Raw genomic sequence first — 22,728 nt, forward strand, 5'->3', positions numbered from 1 at the left:
GGTCTTGGGGCATGTAAATTTTCGGGTTAGTGATATCAGGGTTAGTGATATCCTGCCAGGGTTAGGGATATCACTAACTGTTTGTTGTAGTCCTTCAAAAGCCATTTCTTTTTGTAATATTATCTCCCTTTTCTTTGAACTTTGAGCGTAATAACTTTGCAGATGCTGTTTATGCTCAAACAGCAACATTACACAAATAAAGTTGAGTGAAATCTAAAGTGAAATCATAATCAACCACCTTACAAAATATATATATATTTATTTAAAAGAATTCAAACTTTAAAAGTTTTGTATCTTGAAAAATGTTAGGTTAATAGAAATGTAAATATACACAAACGTAAAACCCCATATGGAGTTCAAAGGTCGCGTGTCGTCTTGTCCTGACGTCACGCCGAAGCGCTGTGTGGTGTAGTTTCAGAGGTGGCAGCTGGTTGTTGATATCGGTTAGCCCAATAAAACTATATAAAAGTATAGACCAAGGTCCCAGTCCTTTCTAAACAAGGTGATTGTGTATTACTGAAGCAGTATACGCTTTAAGTGTTACTACCTTGTTTGAGGAAAGGTAAGTCCTGACAGAAAAAGTGAACTTTGATCATATTATCAGGACAAACTTTTGTGGCTAGGCTAATAGCTAACATGCTATAATATACACAAATATTCAAAATAAACACTCAGCCCGACACCAAACAGCATCATTCACATCTTACAAAGAAATATTATTTACACAAACCTCCAAAAGACTGTAGACATTATTTCAGGACGTTTGCGGGGTTGTTTAGTTGCTTAGCAGATGGTGTGTTAGCTGGTGCTGCTAACCTGTCAACTTACAACAACTGACTTGATAGCTTAAGGACATATAAAGCAACAGATGATAGCTAATAAAGGCACTTTAATGTGCATGTATGTTCAAAAGCATTTTCTGGCACACGACCCATCTTCCTACTGGTTTGGTTGGCATATTGTGAATGCTGCTCCTGTTAGCCTGCGACCGTTTTGACTCATCTGCCATTTGTAATGTTTAGGGCACATTACAACAGGCTTTTTTGTTACTGATTTGAGTATGTCTGAATCATTATCCGTTCAGTGTTGTCATGAAGCAAGAATAGTAGATGAGTAACGTTAGTCATATTTGCTAAGTAAAGTCTAAAGTAAAGCATGTGAAAGTCTCTCTCTGTTTATAGTCCCAAAAAATGGTGTTGGGGATAAGGAGGATACACTCATCTAACATATAGTTTGAAGTCCGTAAACACATGACTAATGATTTACCAAAGTGAATCAGCCAGGTTATGACATAATCAACAGTGCATACAATGGATATAAGCTTGAAAATGTATACAAACCTGTAGTTGTTGACAATTTCAGAAAAAACAATTGGGTAAAGGGAACAATTAGGTCATGGACAGGATTTTAATTGGACAGGAGAGTTTTGTATGGTGATGTTATATATATATATATATATATATATATATATATATATATGGTAGAATGATAGAAATATTTCAAACAACATATATATATATATATATATATATATATATATATGCTGTTTGAAATATTTTCATATTTTCTACCAATTTTCTCTGGAATTTTAGCTAAGTTTTTTGTGCATTTGTTTTCAGTAGCACATTTTTAAATGTCTTACTTTCCCTGTCTATGTTTATACTATGTGTGCGTATTTGCATATTGTTTATTTTATACATTATCTATTACCTTCTTGTTTATGATGTAGTGACAATAAAGTGATTTGATATAAAATGTCCTGATTGTCTGATTGTGATGATTTTTTTTTTCTCAGGTAAAAAGAGGCAACAAGCGACTATTATTTCATGAGTATATCCCCTGGGGAGTGTTTTTTTGGTTTTGATGCCGTGAACCTGAGAGTGGAACTATGCCCGCAGCCACTGTGGATCATAGCCAAAGAATATGTGAAGTTTGGGCCAGCAACCTGGATGAGGAGATGAAGAGGATCCGACAGGTGACTCGAAAATTCAGCTATGTCGCAATGGTGGGTTTAAAACATTAATGTTTGATTTAAATCAATCCAGTTTCGTTTTTCAAATGTGATCTAAGATTGACCGTCTGCCCTGTCAATTTGGAAGTTATGAAATCAGATCCATATGTTGAGACAGTGCAGTTAATATCTGGTATGTCAACATCAGTTGCCATAGTCATGACTTGAGTGTCAGCCTGATGGCAAGAGACGTGTGAGAGTCAATGTCATTTTGAAAAGAGAAGATGTACTGTAAAAAGTGGTAACCTGCAATTGTTAACTTAAAGGGCTGTTTTTTTGGAAGCTTATTTTGCCACGGAATACAAAATGTAAAAGTTAATTGCGACTCTTAATTGCACAGTTCTGACTCTTTTTTTTTTATCAGAATTGTGAGATATTAACTCAAAGTTGCGAAAAATAAAGTCAGAATTGTGAGATATAACCTTTTGTGCAATTGTGTGTTTATATAATATATCTAGTGATTTTCTCTTCTTTCATCAGAATTGCAAATTTCAGACTTTATAATACGCAATTGTGAGTTTATATCACGCTATTCTGAGAAAAAAAAAAAGTGAAAAAATTGTTTCTCACGCAATTCTGAGAAAATAAAAATAAAAATTGTAAGTTTATATCTCGCAATTCTGTGCAAAAAGTCAGAATTGTGAGAAAAAAGCTACGTGAGAGAAAAGTGGTGAAACAAGCTATCATAGTTTTTTTTACATGATTAAACCAATACAATTTATTTTGTTGGTTTAGGTTGATTCTGCAATATTAAATGATATTTGTGACTTGAACAAAACCAGTTAATTTATTTTAGATATTATACATTTTAGGTTACCATTTTTTTTATTTGGCAAAAACTGGACATTATAACTCATGAGGTGCATCAGACAACAAAAAAAGTAAAATGCCAAAACCAATTGTTTGTTCGCTCGTTCATTCATTAATTATACAATACACAATGAACGATTTGAGCAACATGAGTGAACTCCTATAAAGCTGCTCTTTGGGAATGACATTAATCACATCGCTTCATAAAGAAGAAAAAAAATGAACTAATTTGAAATCCATTCTGACAGTTTAAAATTATTTTCGGCAATTGAAAAAAGTTTCAACAAAATAAAATAGAAATATTAGATGGAAAAAACGTAGTGCTTAATTTAAAAAACGTACGATAATTAATAAATTTAGCTTTTGCAAATAACTGAGATAAGTTGAAGTACTAAAATTACAAAAACGAGTGATAATGATGTGAAAAATATATATTTTTATTTTTAAAAATGAGTCCGATATTCCAAATGGCATATATTTTCTGGCCCTTTTTTTGTAACCATAACACTCATAATGCATAATTCTTTTTGCATTTGTAGGACACAGAGTTTCCAGGTGTTGTTGCAAGACCAATCGGAGAATTTAGAAGCAATGCGGATTACCAGTATCAGCTGCTGCGGTGTAATGTTGACTTGTTGAAGATCATCCAGCTTGGCCTTACATTTATGAACGAAGAGGGCGAATACCCACCAGGAACGTCAACATGGCAGTTCAACTTCAAATTTAACCTCACGTAAGCATTGCACTTTGTAATTAAAGAGGTATTGTACTCATATTCAGCAACAAAGCATCAATCCATGATCTCTCTCTTATATGTGCATGTTGAAGACATATGACAAGATGACTTTTCTTGTCTTCAGGTGTAACCATAGCCATCAGTGTGATTCTTTATGAAAGCAGGACATACTGTCTTTTGCAGGGAAGACATGTATGCACAGGATTCCATTGAGCTGCTCACTTCGTCAGGTATCCAGTTTAAGAAGCATGAGGAGGAGGGTATTGAGACACTGTACTTTGCTGAGCTGCTTATGACCTCAGGTGTGGTGCTTTGTGAGGGGGTCAAGTGGCTCTCATTCCATAGGTAATCTTACAGAAATAATATTCACATACTGAAATTAATGCTGTGTTTCAGTGGAGATTCAAGCCACAACTCTGTTAATATTGGAAGATTCTTGAAAGCTTAAGAAAATGTAAAGTTCTGTAAAAATGTGTGAAGTCTAAAACTTTGTCTAAAACGTCATGAACTATATACGCTTCTATTTTCAAGCTAATTGCTGTGTCTCTTCCAAACAGTGGCTATGACTTTGGGTACCTGATTAAAATTTTGTCCAACTCGAAATTGCCAGAGGAAGAGGTTGACTTCTTCGAGGTTCTTCGTTTATTTTTTCCCATCATTTATGATGTGAAATACCTCATGAAGAGCTGTAAGAACTTGAAGGTATTTTAGCGTTTGGAGATAAGCACGAGGATGTTGTCATTAGAAATACATAGCCTACAAAGTATTCATGCATACAGCATTGAATCCTGCTGTTTTCTTTTCTTTTTTTCCCCTTTTGTGTGTGTCAACAAAAAGAAGACTCAAAAACATATCTGCAAAAAGACGGTGTGATCTGCAAGAATCAGTTATTTAATTTGTAAATGTATTTAATTTTTTTTAATAATTTTTGTTTATTTCTATTTAATGTATTTTTATATCTGTTTTAGTGATTGTAGCACTTTAATAGTTTATTTTAATGCCTAAAAAGGTATTTTAATAGTTTTAACAAACCTAAGACTGTAATCGCGGTCAAAGGTTATCTTCTAAAGACTGACTTGAATACTTGCATACTTATAGTTAAACAATTGTAATGATTGAATACAACTAAAAACTTTTGTTCTTTTTTTGTTTTTGTTTTTTGGTTTCAATACATAAAGCCAAATCAAATTTTCCGTGGTTCAGTGTTATTGTAAAGCAATAAAACTTGACTGTGTATGTATAGCCATTACAGATTTCTACAGATCATTTTGGATCACACCACTGTCAGAAGTACACCAGGGTTTACTTTCATTGGTAGCAGTGTGTGTGGATAGAAGGAATCTGTGTCTGATTTCCATCATGTGGTGTGCAGGGTGGTCTGCAGGAGGTGGCAGAGCAGCTTGAATTGGAGAGAATTGGACCGCAGCATCAGGCAGGGTCTGACTCGCTCCTCACAGGAATGGCTTTCTTCAAGATGAGAGAGGTGTGCCTGCCTTCATCTACGATTGTTAAATATCACAAAAAGTGGCACTGGATGCAGCATTTGTACTGACTGTAGCATCATTGTCATTGCAGATGTTTTTTGAGGATCACATTGATGATGCCAAGTATTGTGGTCACTTGTATGGACTGGGTTCAGGCTCATCCTATGTCCAGAACGGCACCGGAAATGCCTACGAGGAGGAGGCAAACAAGCAGCAGTCATGACACAAGAATCTCTCACCATAACGAACATCATATACAGGGCTCAAAACATGGGTTTTTAGTTGTTGTTTTGTTTCCATGAAAGATTTCATAGGAATTTGCACTTTAAAGCTCACATCCAACAGAAGAAAAAAACTTCTTCCCTTTGTTGCCTTCTCTGGGTTAAATCTTTTCACACAATGTTCATCTTTTATGGTTAAAGAAGAGGAACCATTTGGTGTTTGAGTTTCCCCCCCACCACAGTTTAGCCTTAATATTAAGCTACTTTTTACGTTCTTCTTTTTTATCGTTAATTTATTGGATTCATTTCTTCTCGTGTACGGTTAGATTATTCATCGACTAATTTGGCGAGTACACCAGTCACCTACGTGAACTGTCATTCCCTGATTACAGGAGTACTGTTTTCTCACACTTCGCAATAGCTTTAGACAGATGGAGGATCTCAGACACAGGTAAATACAGGCACTTAATTGTAAAGCGAAGCCTCGCACTGATTTTACTCTTTATGTTGGGTTAGCACAGATTTTACCACACGAGTAAATTAAGAGTGATGATGTAACTGCCACTATTTAAGTGAACTGAGGACACCTTATGCATCAAAAATGTCTTTCCATTTTCATTTTAACATAAATGTAAAGGTTTTGTAGTATTTTATTATCAAAAAGTTCAAAGCCTTTTATTCATTTAATATGATTAATAATGACTCTTAAAGGGAATCTTAACCAACTCAAGTACTCAGTATCAGTGGAATTAGTTTTACTTGTAGTGCTGGTTTCTTCAATGGTGCACATTTTGTGCTGTTCGGGGTTTTCTCCTGATTTTCCTCTTTATTCTGTTTTTGTATCGTATTGCTTTACAATTCTGTGTTGCCTAGATCTGCTGTATGTACTGAAAGATATTTGAATAAATGCTGTGTTAACTAATCTGAGCTTTTATAGACATGTGAATCGCATGAACACAGCTTTTGTTTTTTGAATGTGTGATTTGGTGAATAATGATTTTGGTAGCTCTTAACCTCCTCCTGTTTGTTATCTTGATGTCCACATTATGCAATATAGAGTGACTGTTTTTAGAGCTTTTGGAAATAAAAGCCAGATTTTTCTAACTGAAGTCTGTTCAGACATATGCTGTAAGGTTTGATTGCACAATTCCTAAATTGAAACAATACCAAAACAACACTGTAGCACTTAATAAAATATCACTTTATTTCTCTTACAGTAACATTCATAAAGGCATATCGTTCAATGGCGTTGTCCTACGAAGTGGAGTCTGAATATGAAAACATTAAGCTAGAGCCAGCACAATTTCAGACTCTCAAAGAACAAAAGCAGCAATGGCAATCAGCTTGTCTACATACACAAAGCAAGAACCAGTAGAAATCTTGTATCACAGTTTATTTTTAATGTGGTGTGTGAACCTAGTAATCAAAGTAACAGAAATCCTATACGACATTTCCATAAAAACTACAAAACGGACAACACACCACAGCTCTTGGCATTTCTGAGGTTTCGTTCACACCTCAAGTCAAAATCAAGTACAAGTACAGTTGCATGCAATACAGTATATGGAATCAAATTCAGATAGAAATATGGTAAGTACTTTAGAAGAGCCCTTAGATAAATCAGATGAGATACAAAACCACATCTGAGTGTGCAACAGAGTTATGCAAAGTATTCTAAAAATAATCAATATACTGACTTACAGTGAAATGTTCACTGCAGCTGCAGTATCACAATGCATATGGACAAGAGTAATCACAATACATTTTCCTTGCATACTTGATTCAGCAGAACCATCGAGAAAACAACATTCAAAAACTGAAATAATGTGCAGCTTCAAGCGCTGTCCAAAGTGCATACAGAGTATTTTTGTCCTCCCTCTGCTTGAATAAACAGTGTTTTTGTCTGGATATGCAGTGCTATAAATGGCCAAAAATGTTTTGCTACATCAGTCTTTTTGCTTGTGTACGACCTTTGCAAAACTCGGGACAGCTGGGATCCAGACTTAAGGGTGATGGACAAGATACTCCCTGACACTTTGTCAAAGAAAAGAGATCATAGACCAGATGTGAAAAGGCATCTGTATAATAATGAACAACATGTTAACGGTTTAAAAAAAAATCTGTTGTAGTGTAGTGGGCTTTTCACATTTCAAACATGACAAACGACTATGTACCACCATCACACAGCATGCATAAATACTTCACGTATCCCAGACTAACAAAAAATCGTACTTTCTTTAGAAATGTCTACACCACACAAGCTATATATATTCAAGGCATTTTCCATACAAACTTCTATTTTTTTAAACGTAGGTCCAGGAACCACTTTGATGTTACCTTGTTCAGCCACATCAGTGGGTTTCTTTAGGCACATTAAGATATCTCAGCCATACAGTTTCCAAGGAAGAGAAGAGACTGTGGCCCTTTATGAATGTGCACTCCATTATCCCGCTTCTGTTAGCGCTTGTGATGGGTCACAATTGAGTAGGTAGAGAGTGGAAAGGCAGTGGAAGTCTGTGCAAGAGCAGCAGAGACGTCTTCACTGTTCCACTGACAACAGACATCATTAGGACAACACTCCTAAATGATAAATATAAGAAATATAATATAATACTCATATAATATACAGTAATTTAATATATCAGTATATGTGGTATGTACAGAACACTACCATTCAAAGGTTTGGGGAAAATAAGGCTTAATAGAGAAATGAATACTTTTATTCAGGAAGGATCTATTAATGAATTAAATGCAAAAGTAAAGACATTGATGATGTTAAAAAAATATTTATATTTAAAACACATCCTGTTATTTTGAACTTTCCATTCATCAAATAATCCTGAAAAAAACATATCACAGTTTTCACGAGAATATTAGCACATAGCACAACAAATCAGCATATTAGAGTGATTTCTGAAGGATAATGTGACACTGGAATAATCACATCACCAGAATATTTAAAAAATATTAAAAATAGTTCATTTACATTGTAATAATATTTCACAATTTTACTGTTTTTACTGTATTTTGTGAGCATAAGAAAAAAAATGACTCCAAACTTTTGAACGGTAGTGTTACAATACTATAATTTTAGAACTTTAAAGTTTTAGTCTGTACACACAAAAGTAACAAACCTGTTTCATAAAAATGTTCCTAAGTTTCCTTCTCAATAGTCAAGGCTGGGTTGCTTGTACCTGTCAGGGAAACACAGCATGAAAAGTGTACAACGTTGTTTCCCGACACTCACACATTCACAGCTCCAGGTTTACCTCATATCTATTAGTCATATCTACGGTCAAGACAAACTGAACACTCAATTTAATTTTCAATTTGGTTTTGTATTGATCTCAGATATGACATAAACTCACCTCGCTTGTCTCGGTCTTCATTTCCCTCTGACTGTCCGTTATTCAGCAGCCGGCTCTGAGACTCTCTCAGAGGTTTAGGTGGAAACTGATGAGACTCTCCAGCACTGGAAGAATGAAAAGGGCATGAATGGAAAACTCTGCATATCAGCAATGCACTATCCCACAATGCAATTCCTAGTGTGAAGGTGGAATCAGAAGTAATATCTACAGCAAATTTCTGTCTTGACTCATTGTTTGACTGTCAAAAGGTGGAACATTTTTTTCTTATATATAGGCCTATATTTATATAGTTATACAATCTGTTCCTAAATGAATTATTCATCTGAGGCATGAACCTTTTGATAGAAGGGTTGTGTCCAGGGGGCAACGAGGGTTGTTCGGGGTCTCGGTTCACTAGACATGTGGGGAATGAACAGCCGTCACCCAGACTGCAGAAAACACAACGTGATACAGAGGGAATGAGATTGGCCAACACTGACACTAATATTTTCAGTGCTAGTGAAAATGACTGATACCTTGAAAAAACAGGAAGCAGCCAGTATTTCTTTTCTTCTCCAAACACTTGGCGAAAGTTATTGTTTGTTCCTAAACTGAAGCCGTTCTTGTCTGGGCCATGCTGGAACGCGGGAGCTCTAAAAGCCTCTGACAGTAGAAACATTACATCATAAGCAGACACTTCATAAGCAATCATGATTTCCAATTTTCAGTATTTCAGTATAATCAATGGAGACTAGTCTTGAGACTTTAGACAAAAATATTTTTTAACCCTTTGTGTGTGTGTTTTTGTAGAGTATGATATAGGAGAATATAGAGCTCATTCTCAAGAAGAAAAAAACACCTACATTTTATTAAGGCCCAAACTTTATTGCTATTGCTGATATTTATGTATATCTGATTGCTTCTAGTGTAAATCATTGAGATTGTTATAACAGTATAGTGCAGTACTAACATAAAACGCCTTTAAATATCATTTGTAACTCTATTTATTACAAAAATATGTCTTACTAAGATTTAAATGTTTAGTCTTATGATCAAAGCTATGTGTTTTAATTGTGGGGGTAAAGCATGTAATGCAATGCAATGATAATTGAGAGATGAACAAATAAACATTTCTCAAAAGCCTGATGTGTCATATTTGAGTTTGAGTATTTGAGTTATCTAAAAAAAAAAAAAAAAAAAAAAAAAAAAGATTAAAAGGTTTTTAAAAATCAGATAGAATATAAGTTAAAATTTCACCGCAAAAAGACGTGCCACAACCTAAATGTGGACATTTTTAAAATCATACTAAAAAGCTATTTCCTTTCTAATAAAGTATAAATGATCAATCAGACAAGAGAAGCCATGTAGTAGATTGTGTACAACAAAGATTTGATCACATTGATAATTTATTGTCCTTTGAGTATCAAATATGATGCAAATATGATTTGCAGGATTAAGAAGGAGATTTTTTTTTTTTTACATTTTCAACCATAATGCATCTTGAGACGCTTGCTTTTGCCAGAATACTGGGCATGTAGCACGTGTTCCCTTGAGGATCTGCCACAAAGGGTCACTGGTTGTATGAAACGTATTTGATCAGGCAGTGCGGACAGATGATAATAGAATGCAAAATACACCCTATTGAGGAGCCCGTGTTTACTAGTGAAATCCAAGGGTAATTACAGCACAGCCCACTCACCCAATGTAGATCTGTTCTTGCAGACAAGCCAGCAATGATAAGCAAACAAAAACGCTAGGCTCACTGAGAACGTGGAGGCAGCGAAAAACAGGAACATGATGTGAAATTTGGCTTGGGTATCAGGCAGGCCATTCTGTGAAAAACATGGAGAAAACACCACAAACAGGCGTAGACTGAAATAAACAAACAAAAACAAAAAACAGATCAGGCCTAATTCAAGCTATTGGCTGCTATATTATCTAGTTGATATACAGTTTTACAGAATATAGTATATCTGGAATACTCAGTTACAAACTTGGACAGTCTAGAACATTTTTTGAACAAGCCTACATTTCCTTGTCTACTGGATCTAACAGAAAGTGGAACTGAGGTGTTATGCTGAGGGAAAGTATTAAAACTACAGGAACTATCAATGTCTGTGATTGACTCAGTCCTACCAAATACTGGATTAGACGCTGATGTGCTTTACCGTCAACCTTTCAAAATAAAAATAAAACATTGTTTTTATTGAAAAGATGATAGTAGTACTCCAGTTGGTGTGTTATTAAAAAAAAGACAGCCTATCTGAACATTCAAATGATCTGTTTCCTAATATAAGCCTATTCAATTAATAATTCATACTTACAGTCCAGAACTTGATGAAATACTGCAAGTCTGTGGCAGTGACATAGAGGCAATACAACAATGAATATGCTAGGAAGAGCATGAAAAACTTGTAGTTGGCGAAGCCCACGCAATTGTTCACCCTGTCAAAGAAGACAAAACGACCATTAGCCTCAATAAAGTTGGATATTAATATTTATTTTTATTGCAAAATACTGCACAACATACACTACAACAAGAGAAAATGGGCAGCTTTTACCTTAAAAGCTATTTCATCTCTACCCTTCTTGATGCTACTTTTGTTTGTGAAATGTAAAGTAATCAGATTGATTCCGCTCATTTAAATAATATTTTAGACTTGAATGAAACATTTTTTCAGTATCGCATTACTAACTACTATGTAACTTTTGGCCCTCTAGTGGCTGTTGCATAAAATTAATGCATAGTAAAAATGTATTATTTATTTATAAATGATCCTTTGTTTTAGTAATGACATTGTGGAGCCGCAGCTCTCTTCTCTGGGGATGAATTTCACTGTATATGTGTTTGTGTGACCGAACCTGACCATGGTTACAGGTGATCATGTCACTTATGCAAATGAATGAATAAATAGCAAAAGAAAGAATATACAGAGCCCAGAACATGACTTGGACAAAAATAAATAAATCATGGCCACGGATTAAGAATTCGTTCTCTTGTTTTACTAAATTGTGGCCACGTAGAACTAAATTGTTACCTCGTTTTGATTTGACAAGTGAAGGAATTATTACAACGTGGCCATGATTTAGTAAAACGTGGTAGTTAATTATTATATTGTGCAAACGATTTAAAACAAGGGAACGAATTAATAAAATGTGCTGATGTAGGCCATTAGTAAGTTGTGTGAACAAATTTCCAATTTAAACATATCAAATAGAGCCAGACCGATTTATCGGCAGGCCGATATTATCGGCCGATATTAGGCATTTTCCAAACTATCGGTATCGGCAGTTATAATATATTAGACCATCTCTAAATCTAACCATCAGTGGCAGAGCATAGAAATTCACTAAAATTAGCCACCAATTCACCAAAATGTCCAATTATACCACCAAAAATGTTTATTAAAACACCTTATGGATTTACCCTAGTGTAGCTTTAAATGGCAAAATCAAATAATGTGTGCTAGGAAAATAATGATTGTTTTGTTGGTCTAATAGAAACCTATAGAAATATTTGGTGCATGTCTTCCTTCCAAGAGCAAAAATCTTTTTATTCATGCTTTGCGTTTAATCTACTGAGCTAGTACATACCATGGACAATGGTGATCCATCTTTAAAATGCACCTGTAAAACAGCAGAGGCAGGAGTTGTTGAAATGCAACACAGCAAAACCTATAATTTGTTGTGTCTTTTAAAAAAGGAGAAAGACGTACATATCACAGGCAGAGCAATGATGACATCGATCAGGCTTCAGCAGCAGACAGCGATCACAGTAGCGGACAGCTGTATCAAGACAGCTTGTTAAAATACAGATCGATAGGATTCACTGAAGACAAATTGAAACAAATGTGAAACAATTGTCTGCGGCCATTATTTGTCACTGAGCCTAAATCTAGGCTGAATGGACTGTTACGGACTTGGCATGCTAACAGCGATGTCTTTGGCACAATTAGGATGTGGTGAACGTAAAGAAAAGTGCCCACCTCCTGACATTGTGCGTGTGTAAATGGGCAAATCCTTAGCAATTCTCCTCAAGATTTCCTGTTGAGATTCTCTCCGATCTTCACGCTCTAATAGTTCCTTGTCGGGATGTGACAGGTGGAACTGAAAGAAACAGACAAAAAAGCAAAACATTTTGATATTTCCTGTATGACAAGTGAGGGGAGTACGACTGATTGCCAGTTTGAGCCATATGTGGTTTCTCTTTTACAGTTGGTTTCTCATTCCCTCAGCATGAAATAATAACAGCTTCCAGTGAGGTGCTAGTTACACCAACGATCACATGCCATTTACAACACAACATGCTGTTTTTTTTCAATAAGCGTAACCAACAATTCATCCTAAGAGCGGTTATACCAAACATTTACAAATATTACAATGCTAACAGGAAAATAACATTCATTATAAGCCAACACCTCATGAGTCATAGTGAGTATGCAGTGCAAAATAACATTTAAATTACTTAGAGATGGCACAGTTTACGCCACATTCAGATGACTTCATTATTGGTGTTTACTTTGAAATGAATAGTTATTGCTAATCATATTATTCATTTCTATACTCAAATTGACTCACCTCTTTGAGGGGGTTCATGGGTTTTGTGAAGATGGTTTGCCAGTATGACCACACGAACATTATGAAAAGCACATGATAAACCAGGAGATAAACTACTGTGATAAAAAAAGAAATATTGAAAACTGATTATAAAAGATCATTACATCATTAGTGGTGCTCCCTAAGGGAATTTCACATGACTATGTTATTATTAAACTTGTTACACTTTGGTGGATAGCATAACTCATTCTGCAATGTTAACTCAAATCATGTGGTTGGTTGAGGAGATGTGTTTTTGTTTTTACAATCAAGTCAAATGATAATACGGGTGAAAATGTCCGATGGACTTACATTAGCATGACTCCAGTCTTCAGTGTCACGGGATCATTTAAATATCATTCAACCATTTATAAACATTCAAAAGTTATATATTAAAAGTTTTAGATATTATAAATATTGATTTGTTTTGCTCCAATTAAAGGAGTGGTTCACTTTACAAAAAATCTTTTGCTGATAATTTACTCACCCCCGTCATCCAAGATGTCCTTGTCTTTCTTTCTTCAGTGGGGTTTTTGATGAAAACATTCCAGGATTTTCTCCATATTATGGACTTCATTGGGAACCAAACGGTTCAAGGTCCAAATGGGCTTTCAAAGGGTTTTAAAAGACACCAAACGATGAATAAGGGTCTTGTCTGGTGAAACAATCTGTCATTTAAAAAATAAATGAAAAAATGTAAGTTTTATAAGCAAAAATGCTCGCTCTGCTCTGTTCTGTGATGAGCGTTCGTGACTCTCCTGTTCAAACTCGTTCAACAAAATGAAAAAATCTTTTTTCGAGTCATGACTCAAAGGGTCCTAGATAGGGGTCCTAGGGTCCTAGACCTGGTGTCGTTTAAAGCCCTTTGAAGCTGCACTGAAACTTTCATTTGGACCTTGAACCGTTTGGTTCCCATTGAAGTCCATTATATGGAGAAAATCCTGGAATGTTTTCATCAAAAAAACGAAAATTTCTTTTCGACTGAAGAAAGAAAGACATGGACAACTTGGGTAACATGGGGGTGAGTAAATTATCAGCAAATGATTTTGAACTACTCCTTTAAAGGAAAGAAATTGCCATTGAAATTCCCTATTTTTAAAAAAGTAAAACATTGTAGGAAAAAGCTAACTTACTTTTCTCTCCCATGTTTTCAATAGATTCTGTAGAGGAAAGAGAAAGAAACAAGTAACAATGTCTCTACAATTTTGTTAATGCTGTGTTTTTTTAATTCTGCACTGGATATTATTGTATAAACAGTAGGACTGAAACTCCTTGTGCATTTAGAAGGTCAGTGAGCAGCAGATGGTTCTGATCGCAGTTGCTGGAACTCATGCTGTACAGAGACTCTTGATCAGGTGCCCAAATTCACTAGATCATCACATTTGCATCTCTTCAACTGGTGCTCTATTTTGTGGTGATGAGGTTAGACATACTAACTATGACCATACAGGTTGTTCAAAACCCTTGACTGTCTCAAAATCAAGATTGGACCACATGCACACAGATGACACGGAAGGAGGATTTTGTTTTTAAAGAAATATTTTTTTGAGTTTTGCCACATTCTAAGCATAGGCTTTTCAATAAATATCTAGTTGTTTAAGTTTACTAAAAATGCAGTGTCCTAAAAGCCTCATTAGATTAGCCTCATCTAATGTGACTACTCTGTACTCTTTATCCAAAATATGCTCTTTGAAAGATCTGGCACATAAGTAAAAGAAGAAAAAAACCCTGAAGCACAAAACAAACGAAATCCCAGGATACAATGCATCTATTATTATTTGAGTACAGTAGTAATAGACGCACAGTAATCCAGCAATCACAGTATATACTGTAATAAGGCCATTATCATCACACCTTCTCATGCAACCCTCTCAAATAAAAACTGTCAACAGATGACGAGACACATTATTACCATTATTTCAGCAAATAAACTCTTTTTTCTCCTGATGACTTCAGTGTTGTTTAAGAAATGTTAAGCGTCTGTTACTCAAAACGTGCAGCACAAGTGATTTGACAGCATAAATAGGTCAAGTAGAGATTGGTGAGGAGTTGACGGCTTGGCAGTGAGATTACCTTTGAGACGGATCAGCAGACAGTATGTTTATAACAACCTTTGTCACCATGGGTTGGGTAAAATAAAGATTTACTGACATGCTAAAATAAATGCAACGATAGCATAGTAGTAGTATTAGCAAGTAAACAGATCATCTTTTAAACCAGTGGTTCTCTAAACTTGGTCCTGGGGAGCCACTGCACATTTTATAAGTCTCTTTTATCTGACACACCCACCTCAGTTACAGTAATAGAGCTCTTTCCTAACAGGCTGATGATCTGAATCAAATTAAATGCGGGAGACATACAATATGTGTAGCTGTGGCTCTCCAGGACCAGGGAGTGAGAGCAGTTTTAAACTACAGTAACACTGTCTGTTACGGTTTTGGGCATTTGCATCATTGTTGCAATGAACAAACTGCCCTACTGAAAAATCCATCATAAACCAGCATGAATTCAGTGTTGGTCTAGGCTGACTTAGGCTGATTAGAGCTGGTATAGTTTAGCTGGTCCACCATCACTCACTTCCTATGCAGGTAACAAGCAAACCAGCAACCAGCATCCAATGCATGGCCCAGCATGCAAAACATACTTATGCTTGTGACCAGCAATGCTGCATTTTTAGCAGGCTATAATCCTATTGAACCCATACAAACTTAATAGCCTTCAATTCATGCTCAAGATCAGACATTAAAGGTATAGTTCAGTCAAAAATGAGAATTCTGTCATTTATAACTCACCCTAATTTCGTTCCAAACCCATAAGTCTTTGTTCATTTTCAGAACGTAAATGAAGATTTTTTGTTGGAAATTTTTTAGCTTTCTGTCCCTCCATTGACAGCTATGCAACAACAATTTTGACGCTTCAAAAAGTCACATGTGAATAAAAGCAGTCGATGAAATTCAAATTAAATTCAATCTGTTCATCATATAAAGGGATAGTGTCTCTTCAGAAAATTGTGGACTAACCCATTCAATTCATATGAATTCGTTTTATGATTGATCTCTTTCTGAACTTTTTGAAGTGCCAAAGTGGAACATAGGTCTAAATCAAAAAGAGCTTCATTTGTGTTCGAAGATGAGCAAAACTCGTATGGGTTTGGAACGACATGAGGGTGAGTAATTAAAGCTGCTGTAGGTAACTTTGGTAAAAAAATTTTTTTTTACATATTTGTTAAAACTCTCATTATGTCCTGACAGTAGAATATGAGACAGATAATCTGTGAAAAAATCAAGCTCCCCTGGCTCCTCCCAGTGGTCCTATTGCCATTTGCAGAAATACACCGCTCCCGGTCAGAAACAACCAATCAGAGCCAGGAGGAGTGTCTTAGCAGTGTCAATCTCGTGTAGGAGCTGATCACGCCCCTCTCTTGCACAGTGTGTACCATCATTCAAACTCAAGATTGCCGGTGTGCTGCAGCTCTCCTAATGGTGGAGAAACAACCTAAACTGCCAATTTCGACAAATCCCATAAAACAAAGACGGGTAAAATGAAAAAGTCCGATGACGATAAACAAGCGAAAAAGAAAGAATTAGACAGAGCCCATTGACTCTGTGTCAAAACTCCAGCCGCGTGACATGTAGATAAAATGTCATGCACTGTGCAAAGAAACAATTGAAACCTGCTTATTCACTGGCTGGTCATGTTGTTGAAATAATATTGTGGCGAGCAGGATGAGGTCGAGGGACGTGAGAGTGGTGTGAGTGGAAATGAACGACACCTGTGAGACACACCGGTCTGGTATCTCTCACGGAGGAGCGGAAACATAAAGTAGGAGCGACGACAGTAAAGATCGAGAAAGGAACAGGCCTGATTTTACGTAGTGATTTTATGTTCTGTTTTGTGTGCCAGCAGTCGTCCGTGAGGGCCTGCTGGCTTATAGGCCTACTTTCATTTTGTATTTGTTTATCTATATTATTAAACTTGTTGAACGCTCGCCGGTTCTTCTTCCCATAACAACTGAACCCTGTTACAATACTGGCAAACCTTATCTAGCATAAGGCCTACACATCGCTAGAATAATTACTTGCTGTCACGTTAGTTACCGTTATATTATCTTACTAGCTATTTATAACTTATAGAAAGGGTACGTGCAACGTTATAAAGTTACATTGCATGTATTGCAAAATACATGATGATTTGAGGACCAAGTTTGTAGTCAAAGTATGGATAGGCCTTAGTCAATGTAAAGCATTTTGTTGATGTTTCGTCCCTGAATGTGACATAACTGGTTATCCGCCATCATTGGTGGACCTGCTTACTAGCCTGTGCGTTCATGGTAGTGTCACGGGGTATGGTGCAGGAGAGCAGGAGAGCAGAAGTGCAGGCGGAAGGAATAGGAGGAGTCCAGATTCTCACGAAGATTATATATTTTAATTCAAAGTACAGGCAGGAGGACAGGGTAACACCAGGTAACATTCAACATTGACCGACAAACACAGACTGAAGGAGGGAGAACTAAATACACAGAGGAATCAAACATAATGATGTGAAGACAGGTGATACTGATGAACAAGACGAGGAACAGGTGGCTGATGAGGGAGTGAGTTCAGAAGTGGAGACAAGAGGATCATGGGAAGTGTAGTGCTGGAGACGCGGACAGGATGGTGCAGACGAAGAGCTGTGACAGAACTCCCCCCTCCCGGGAGGCGTGACCTCACGCCGCATAACAGAGGAAGGAGGGGGGACGAACTGGGGGCTGGGCGGGGCGTGGCCAGGGCGGAGCAGGCTGAGGGCGTGGCCAGGGCGGAGCAGGCTGAGGGCGTGGCCAGGGCGGAGCAGGCTGAGGGCGAGGCCAGGGCGGAGCAGGCTGAGGGCGTGGCCAGGGCGGAGCAGGCTGAGGGCGTCGCCAGGGCGGAGCAGGCTGAGGGCGAGGCCAGGGCGGAGCAGGCTGAGGGCGAGACCAGGGCGGAGCGGATGGACCCTCAGGCGTCCTTGGTGGAGACGACGGAGGGAGGAGCCATGGAGGAGGCGGGACAGACGACTCCAGGGAGCCGACTGATGGAGGCGGAGCAGGTGACAGAGGAGACCCGGGTGAGGCCATCGAGCCAGCGAGACCGGGCGATGTTGAAAGGCTGGCGGGACATGGCGACACCAACGGCTCCGGCGACTGCGGCCGAGACGAGGATCCTGAAGACCGCGGCGCAGCCAGAGCGACCGAGGACCAAGGTGGACCCGGAGGGAGAGAAGAGCCCAACAGAACCCGAAGGACGCAGCGACGAGGCGAAGCCAGAGGAGGGTAGTCCCAGGGTGAGGGCGGGTCGATGAAGGACCAAGGGGGAACCGGGGGGACGAGGAAGCCTGGAGGAGCTGATGGGTTGAAGGGCCACGGCGGAGGTGAGGGAGGTAAGAGCCATGGTGGAGGTAATGGACCAGAGGGCTGCGGCAGAGACCAGGTCGAGGAGGCTCGAGGAGGAGACCGGGGATCCCCTGACCCCGATGGAGTTGGTGGCCGGCAGACCCACGACGATTCTACCTCCTCGAAGCACTCCGGGGAAGCAGTGGGGCTGCCAAGCAGTGGTGGAGAGATGGTGAAAACATGATGGATAGGAGGAGGTGGGAGAGGGAGGCTGGGTGGGATCACGGTCTCGGGCTCTGGCTGGCCGGTCTCGGGCTCTGGCTGGACGGTCCCGGGCTCCGGCTGGACGGTCTCGGGCTCAGGCTGGACGGTCTCGGGCTCAGGCTGGACGGTCTCGGGCTCAGGCTGGACGGTCTCGGGCTCTGGCTGGACGGTCTCGGGCTCTGGCTGGACGGTCTCGGGCTCTGGCTGGACGGTCTCGGGCTCTGGCTGGACGGTCTCGGGCTCTGGCTGGACGGTCTCGGGCTCTGGCTGGACGGTCTCGGGCTCTGGCTGGACGGTCTCGGGCTCAGGCTGGACGGTCTCGGGCTCAGGCTGGACGGTCTCGGGCTCTGGCTGGACGGTCTCGGGCTCTGGCTGGACGGTCTCGGGCTCTGGCTGGACGGTCTCTGGCGTTGGAGTGGGGCTGGTGACGTCATCGACGGTGAAAGATGATCCACAGCTTACCAGCACCCACTCCACATAAGCCGCGAAGCTCAACTGGGAGCCCTCCCCGGACAACTGCTCTCTGGTGGTGGTGTTGAGGCCAGCATATAAAAAGCTGCAGAGGCTGTCGTCCGGGAAGGTGGTAGAGGGGACGAGGTTGAGGAAATCCTCCAGATGGTCCTCCAAGGAACGATCTCCTTGCTCCAAACAAAGCAGTGCTACTGCTGCAAAGGAATCCATATTTTGGGGTCGGTCAAGCTGTCACGGGGTATGGTGCAGGAGAGCAGGAGAGCAGAAGTGCAGGCGGAAGGAATAGGAGGAGTCCAGATTCTCACGAAGATTATATATTTTAATTCAAAGTACAGGCAGGAGGACAGGGTAACACCAGGTAACATTCAACATTGACCGACAAACACAGACTGAAGGAGGGAGAACTAAATACACAGAGGAATCAAACATAATGATGTGAAGACAGGTGATACTGATGAACAAGACGAGGAACAGGTGGCTGATGAGGGAGTGAGTTCAGAAGTGGAGACAAGAGGATCATGGGAAGTGTAGTGCTGGAGACGCGGACAGGATGGTGCAGACGAAGAGCTGTGACAGGTAGGCTCCGCTGTGGAGGGAGGGCTGTAGGGCAGCAGAGAGCAAGGGGATGGGACCTGTAAGTTGTGCTTGTTCAATTTTTCAGGCTAAGTCAACGTTTTCTCAAAACTCCCTGCAGCTTTAATGACAGAATTTTCATTTTTTAGTTAACTATCCCTTTAAAGCACTTCATGGTTTATATTCTGTCAGTTCAAGTACAAAGCAAGGGGTGGGGTGCCTAGAGACCCACAGACTGCAGTTCAGCATAAACCAGTATAAACTGCCAGTGGGAACAGACATTAGAAATGTGGCCTGGCCACTGACACTTCACTCAGTGAAGTCTCAGCACCACAAAGCAGCTGTTTTATGCACAGATAGTTAAACATCATTTGATGATATTAAAGGAGTCCAAACACACACACAATTAGTCATCAGAGAAAGATGGCATCCTCATGATCCTCCACCATTCAAGAGAACAATAAAGCCTTTATCCTGTTTTTATGGGAACATGATAGCAGATGTAATCAAAGGAGTGAATGATGTTGATATGAACACAAACCTTTGCTTGTTGCGCACATACAAATGACACATCATACACAAAGCTTGAGGATGTTAAAGTGCTCAGAGGTCATATTTACAGCACAAAAAAGGGGGACAAATCAAGTTTTGTATGAGGGTCGTAATGGGTAGTTATAGAGTGATGCCAACATTTTTTTCAAACAGTATTGCATATGGGTCAATGGCATGATGCTATTTTTTATTTGTGGATCTACAGTATTAAGTTACTCCAAAATACATAAAAATGAAAATTCATTAAAATACTTGACACATTCATTACAATAGTTGAATACACGTTTTCTAGGAACATGTTTGCATTTTCTGGATTATTGTTGTTTGTTTATTTATTATTAAAATGTGTGGGGCTTTAAATCCAAAATGTCTAAGTGATGTTAACTGTCCTAAGATTGTAATTAATAAAAAAAAAAATGAAAAAATGAATGTGTGTGTGTGTGTGTGTGTGTCATGTTTTTTATCATCTCACATGCCTATTAGTCACCAATATATGTGTTGTTTTTCAGTTTTATAATTAAGATGCAGAGTATAATATTATAATATTAAGGAGCTGCTGTGGGCTCCAGACACATACATGCGTATTTAAAGAGAGGGGTTAAATAAATTAATCTCAAACAACTTGACACTAATTATGACCCACTCTTAGTCAATCTGTTTATAAGCAAATAGACCTGATCAATATCAGAGATCTATTGCTCTAGTAACAGAAGCAGACATGGTCGATGAACTAGGTATTATTTATTCATTCACACCAACTTCATTCAGAAAGCTGCTTCCAGTCTTACCTATGCAGAGCTGCACTACATACGCGTAGTAGGACCATGCCACGATCAGACTGATGAACAGCACAGGGATCCAGTATAAAACTCTCCAGCAGTCATCGCTGCGCGAGCCCGACGGCGCCATCTTTCTATTAGAAGACCAAAAGTGGTCGAAACGACAAGTTCAGCCTCAGCGATCCCGCACTGCTGTTAAAACAGCATCGTGTCTTCCTCCTTGTGCAGATGCGTTGGGTTCGTCTGCATCTACATCCTCCGGTTCTCCACTCGCTCTTGTTTGCAGCACATCGGTACCGCCCCTTTCTACAAACTTACATGATGCTCACGCGATGCGGTGGTTACTACACTAAAGCATGGCTAGCCTACCGCTTTCTACCAAGTCTGTTGTATTTTATTTAGCATTAGCAAGCCTGTTGAGATTTGCTCTATCTATCAGCTATAGCCTATTTGTATTTATAAATCTATTTGCTATATAGCTATTTAATGTCACACAGCAATGTTAAACAATTGTGTTACACTAAGCACTGTCCTATTTTAAGATTTATCAGTGATTATAAGTTGCTTTCAGTTAAAACAGCTCAAACATCCATTTTAGTCTGGGAATAGGCTTAAACCTTGTCTGTAAAATCGACCAGTTAAGAGGTCCATTATCTTCTGATAAATATTTTAAATCAGTCTAAGCTGTTTTTTTTATTATTATTATTTATTTATTTATTTTTTATGGTCTACTTTTCAGTAGTTAGGAAGAAAATTAGCCTGCAACCCAGCCAAATAGATGAAAACCTGCCTGGCCATGCAGTTAAAGCCATGAGAGACCATGCATTTAAAGCAGCACTATGCATGATTTCTGTTTTTGTCAAACTGTGACCCCTAGAGTCGCTGTGGAGTACTTGTACTGTCGTAAATAGCACTCACGCAGAGATGTCTCGGCACTCACGACCTGATCTCCTCCCCCTGTATACCGGTCCCTGTTCAGTACGATGTAAGCTGTAACGAGTGGAAATAAGGTGTGGGCACTTTAAGAGCTGCAGCCTGTTGATCTATGCAGTCTGTATTGTATGCGCCTCGAACACCACATGTATACGGCGCTGGGTTCTTTCTGTTTGATGCTCATTTTAGCAGATCTTTCTGATATCACGCGACACTTCTTGATGCTGCGGTCGGCGGCCCACCGGCTCAAAGTTGCAAGTGTGTTTTTTCCGGTCACAGGCAACACAGGGGGAGGGGGGGGGGGGGGGGGCATTGAATGCCCAACATTCAACCCGAAAATAGTAATAAACAGTGTTGTAGTCGAGACCACCTCACTCGAGTCCGAGTCGAGACCGAGACCACAGAGAGTCGAGTCCGAGTCAAGACCGAGTCCATAGAGAGTCGAGTCCAAGACCACAGATGGGTCCAAGACCACCAGTAAGGGTTGATTACCTAATTTACTTTTATTTACTTAGAGAAATCCTTTTTTTATTTTACTGAATTTACTTAGAGTTTAAAAAATATGATCAGTTTAGGGTAAAAAGGCCACATAGTAGGTGGT

General features: G+C 39.0%; 2 protein-coding genes across 4 annotated transcripts; one reads left to right on the plus strand and one right to left on the minus strand.

The window, feature by feature from the left end:
• The first annotated feature begins 381 nt into the window (after positions 1–381).
• On the plus strand, positions 382–6,366 carry cnot7 (CCR4-NOT transcription complex, subunit 7). The gene is made up of 7 exons (XM_039665652.2): positions 382–562; positions 1,796–2,005; positions 3,361–3,554; positions 3,741–3,902; positions 4,115–4,259; positions 4,930–5,040; positions 5,133–6,366. Exons 2-7 carry the CDS (start codon positions 1,889–1,891, stop codon positions 5,262–5,264), a joined length of 861 nt encoding a protein of 286 aa, XP_039521586.2. The 5' UTR covers positions 382–562; positions 1,796–1,888; the 3' UTR covers positions 5,265–6,366.
• On the minus strand, positions 5,152–21,540 carry zdhhc2 (zDHHC palmitoyltransferase 2). Of its 3 annotated transcripts, none has more exons than XR_016169673.1 (14): positions 21,204–21,537; positions 14,339–14,365; positions 13,188–13,282; positions 12,596–12,716; positions 12,326–12,395; positions 12,204–12,236; positions 10,934–11,054; positions 10,309–10,441; positions 9,146–9,272; positions 8,966–9,058; positions 8,631–8,734; positions 8,397–8,456; positions 6,964–7,842; positions 5,152–5,230 (listed from the first exon to the last, which is right to left on the minus strand). XR_016169673.1 is itself a non-coding variant. In XM_089134842.1 (14 exons), the coding sequence occupies exons 1-13, from the start codon at positions 21,322–21,324 to the stop codon at positions 8,416–8,418; spliced, it is 1,125 nt and encodes a 374-aa protein (XP_088990968.1). In that variant the 5' UTR covers positions 21,325–21,540; the 3' UTR covers positions 6,443–7,842; positions 8,397–8,415. The 3 variants fall into 3 exon arrangements, 2 of the variants coding, with proteins under 2 accessions (XP_088990968.1, XP_088990967.1); XM_089134842.1 differs by lacking the exon at positions 5,152–5,230 and adding an exon at positions 10,746–10,784 and having other exon boundaries at positions 6,443–7,842; positions 21,204–21,540; XM_089134841.1 differs by lacking the exon at positions 5,152–5,230 and having other exon boundaries at positions 6,443–7,842.
• Between the last annotated feature and the right edge of the window lie 1,188 nt (positions 21,541–22,728).

The sequence above is a fragment of the Pimephales promelas genome, chromosome 9 (genome assembly GCF_988280905.1).
Source record: "Pimephales promelas chromosome 9, fPimPro1.hap1.1, whole genome shotgun sequence".
NCBI lineage: Eukaryota > Metazoa > Chordata > Actinopteri > Cypriniformes > Leuciscidae > Pimephales > Pimephales promelas.

Bases quoted from the DNA above. Each gene is read 5' to 3' on its own strand.
- cnot7 (XM_039665652.2), top strand. From the start codon at position 1,889: ATGCCCGCAGCCACTGTGGATCATAGCCAAAGAATATGTGAAGTTTGG. The intron at 3,555-3,740 runs GTAAGCATTGCA...TGTCTTTTGCAG, and splicing joins AACTTCAAATTTAACCTCAC to GGAAGACATGTATGCACAGG. The intron at 4,260-4,929 runs GTATTTTAGCGT...TGTGGTGTGCAG, and splicing joins AGAGCTGTAAGAACTTGAAG to GGTGGTCTGCAGGAGGTGGC.
- zdhhc2 (XM_089134842.1), bottom strand. From the start codon at position 21,324: ATGGCGCCGTCGGGCTCGCGCAGCGATGACTGCTGGAGAGTTTTATAC. The intron at 12,396-12,595 runs GTGGGCACTTTT...GTCTTGATACAG, and splicing joins CACACGCACAATGTCAGGAG to CTGTCCGCTACTGTGATCGC. The intron at 8,457-8,630 runs GTGAGTTTATGT...TTTCCCTGACAG, and splicing joins TGAAGACCGAGACAAGCGAG to GTACAAGCAACCCAGCCTTG.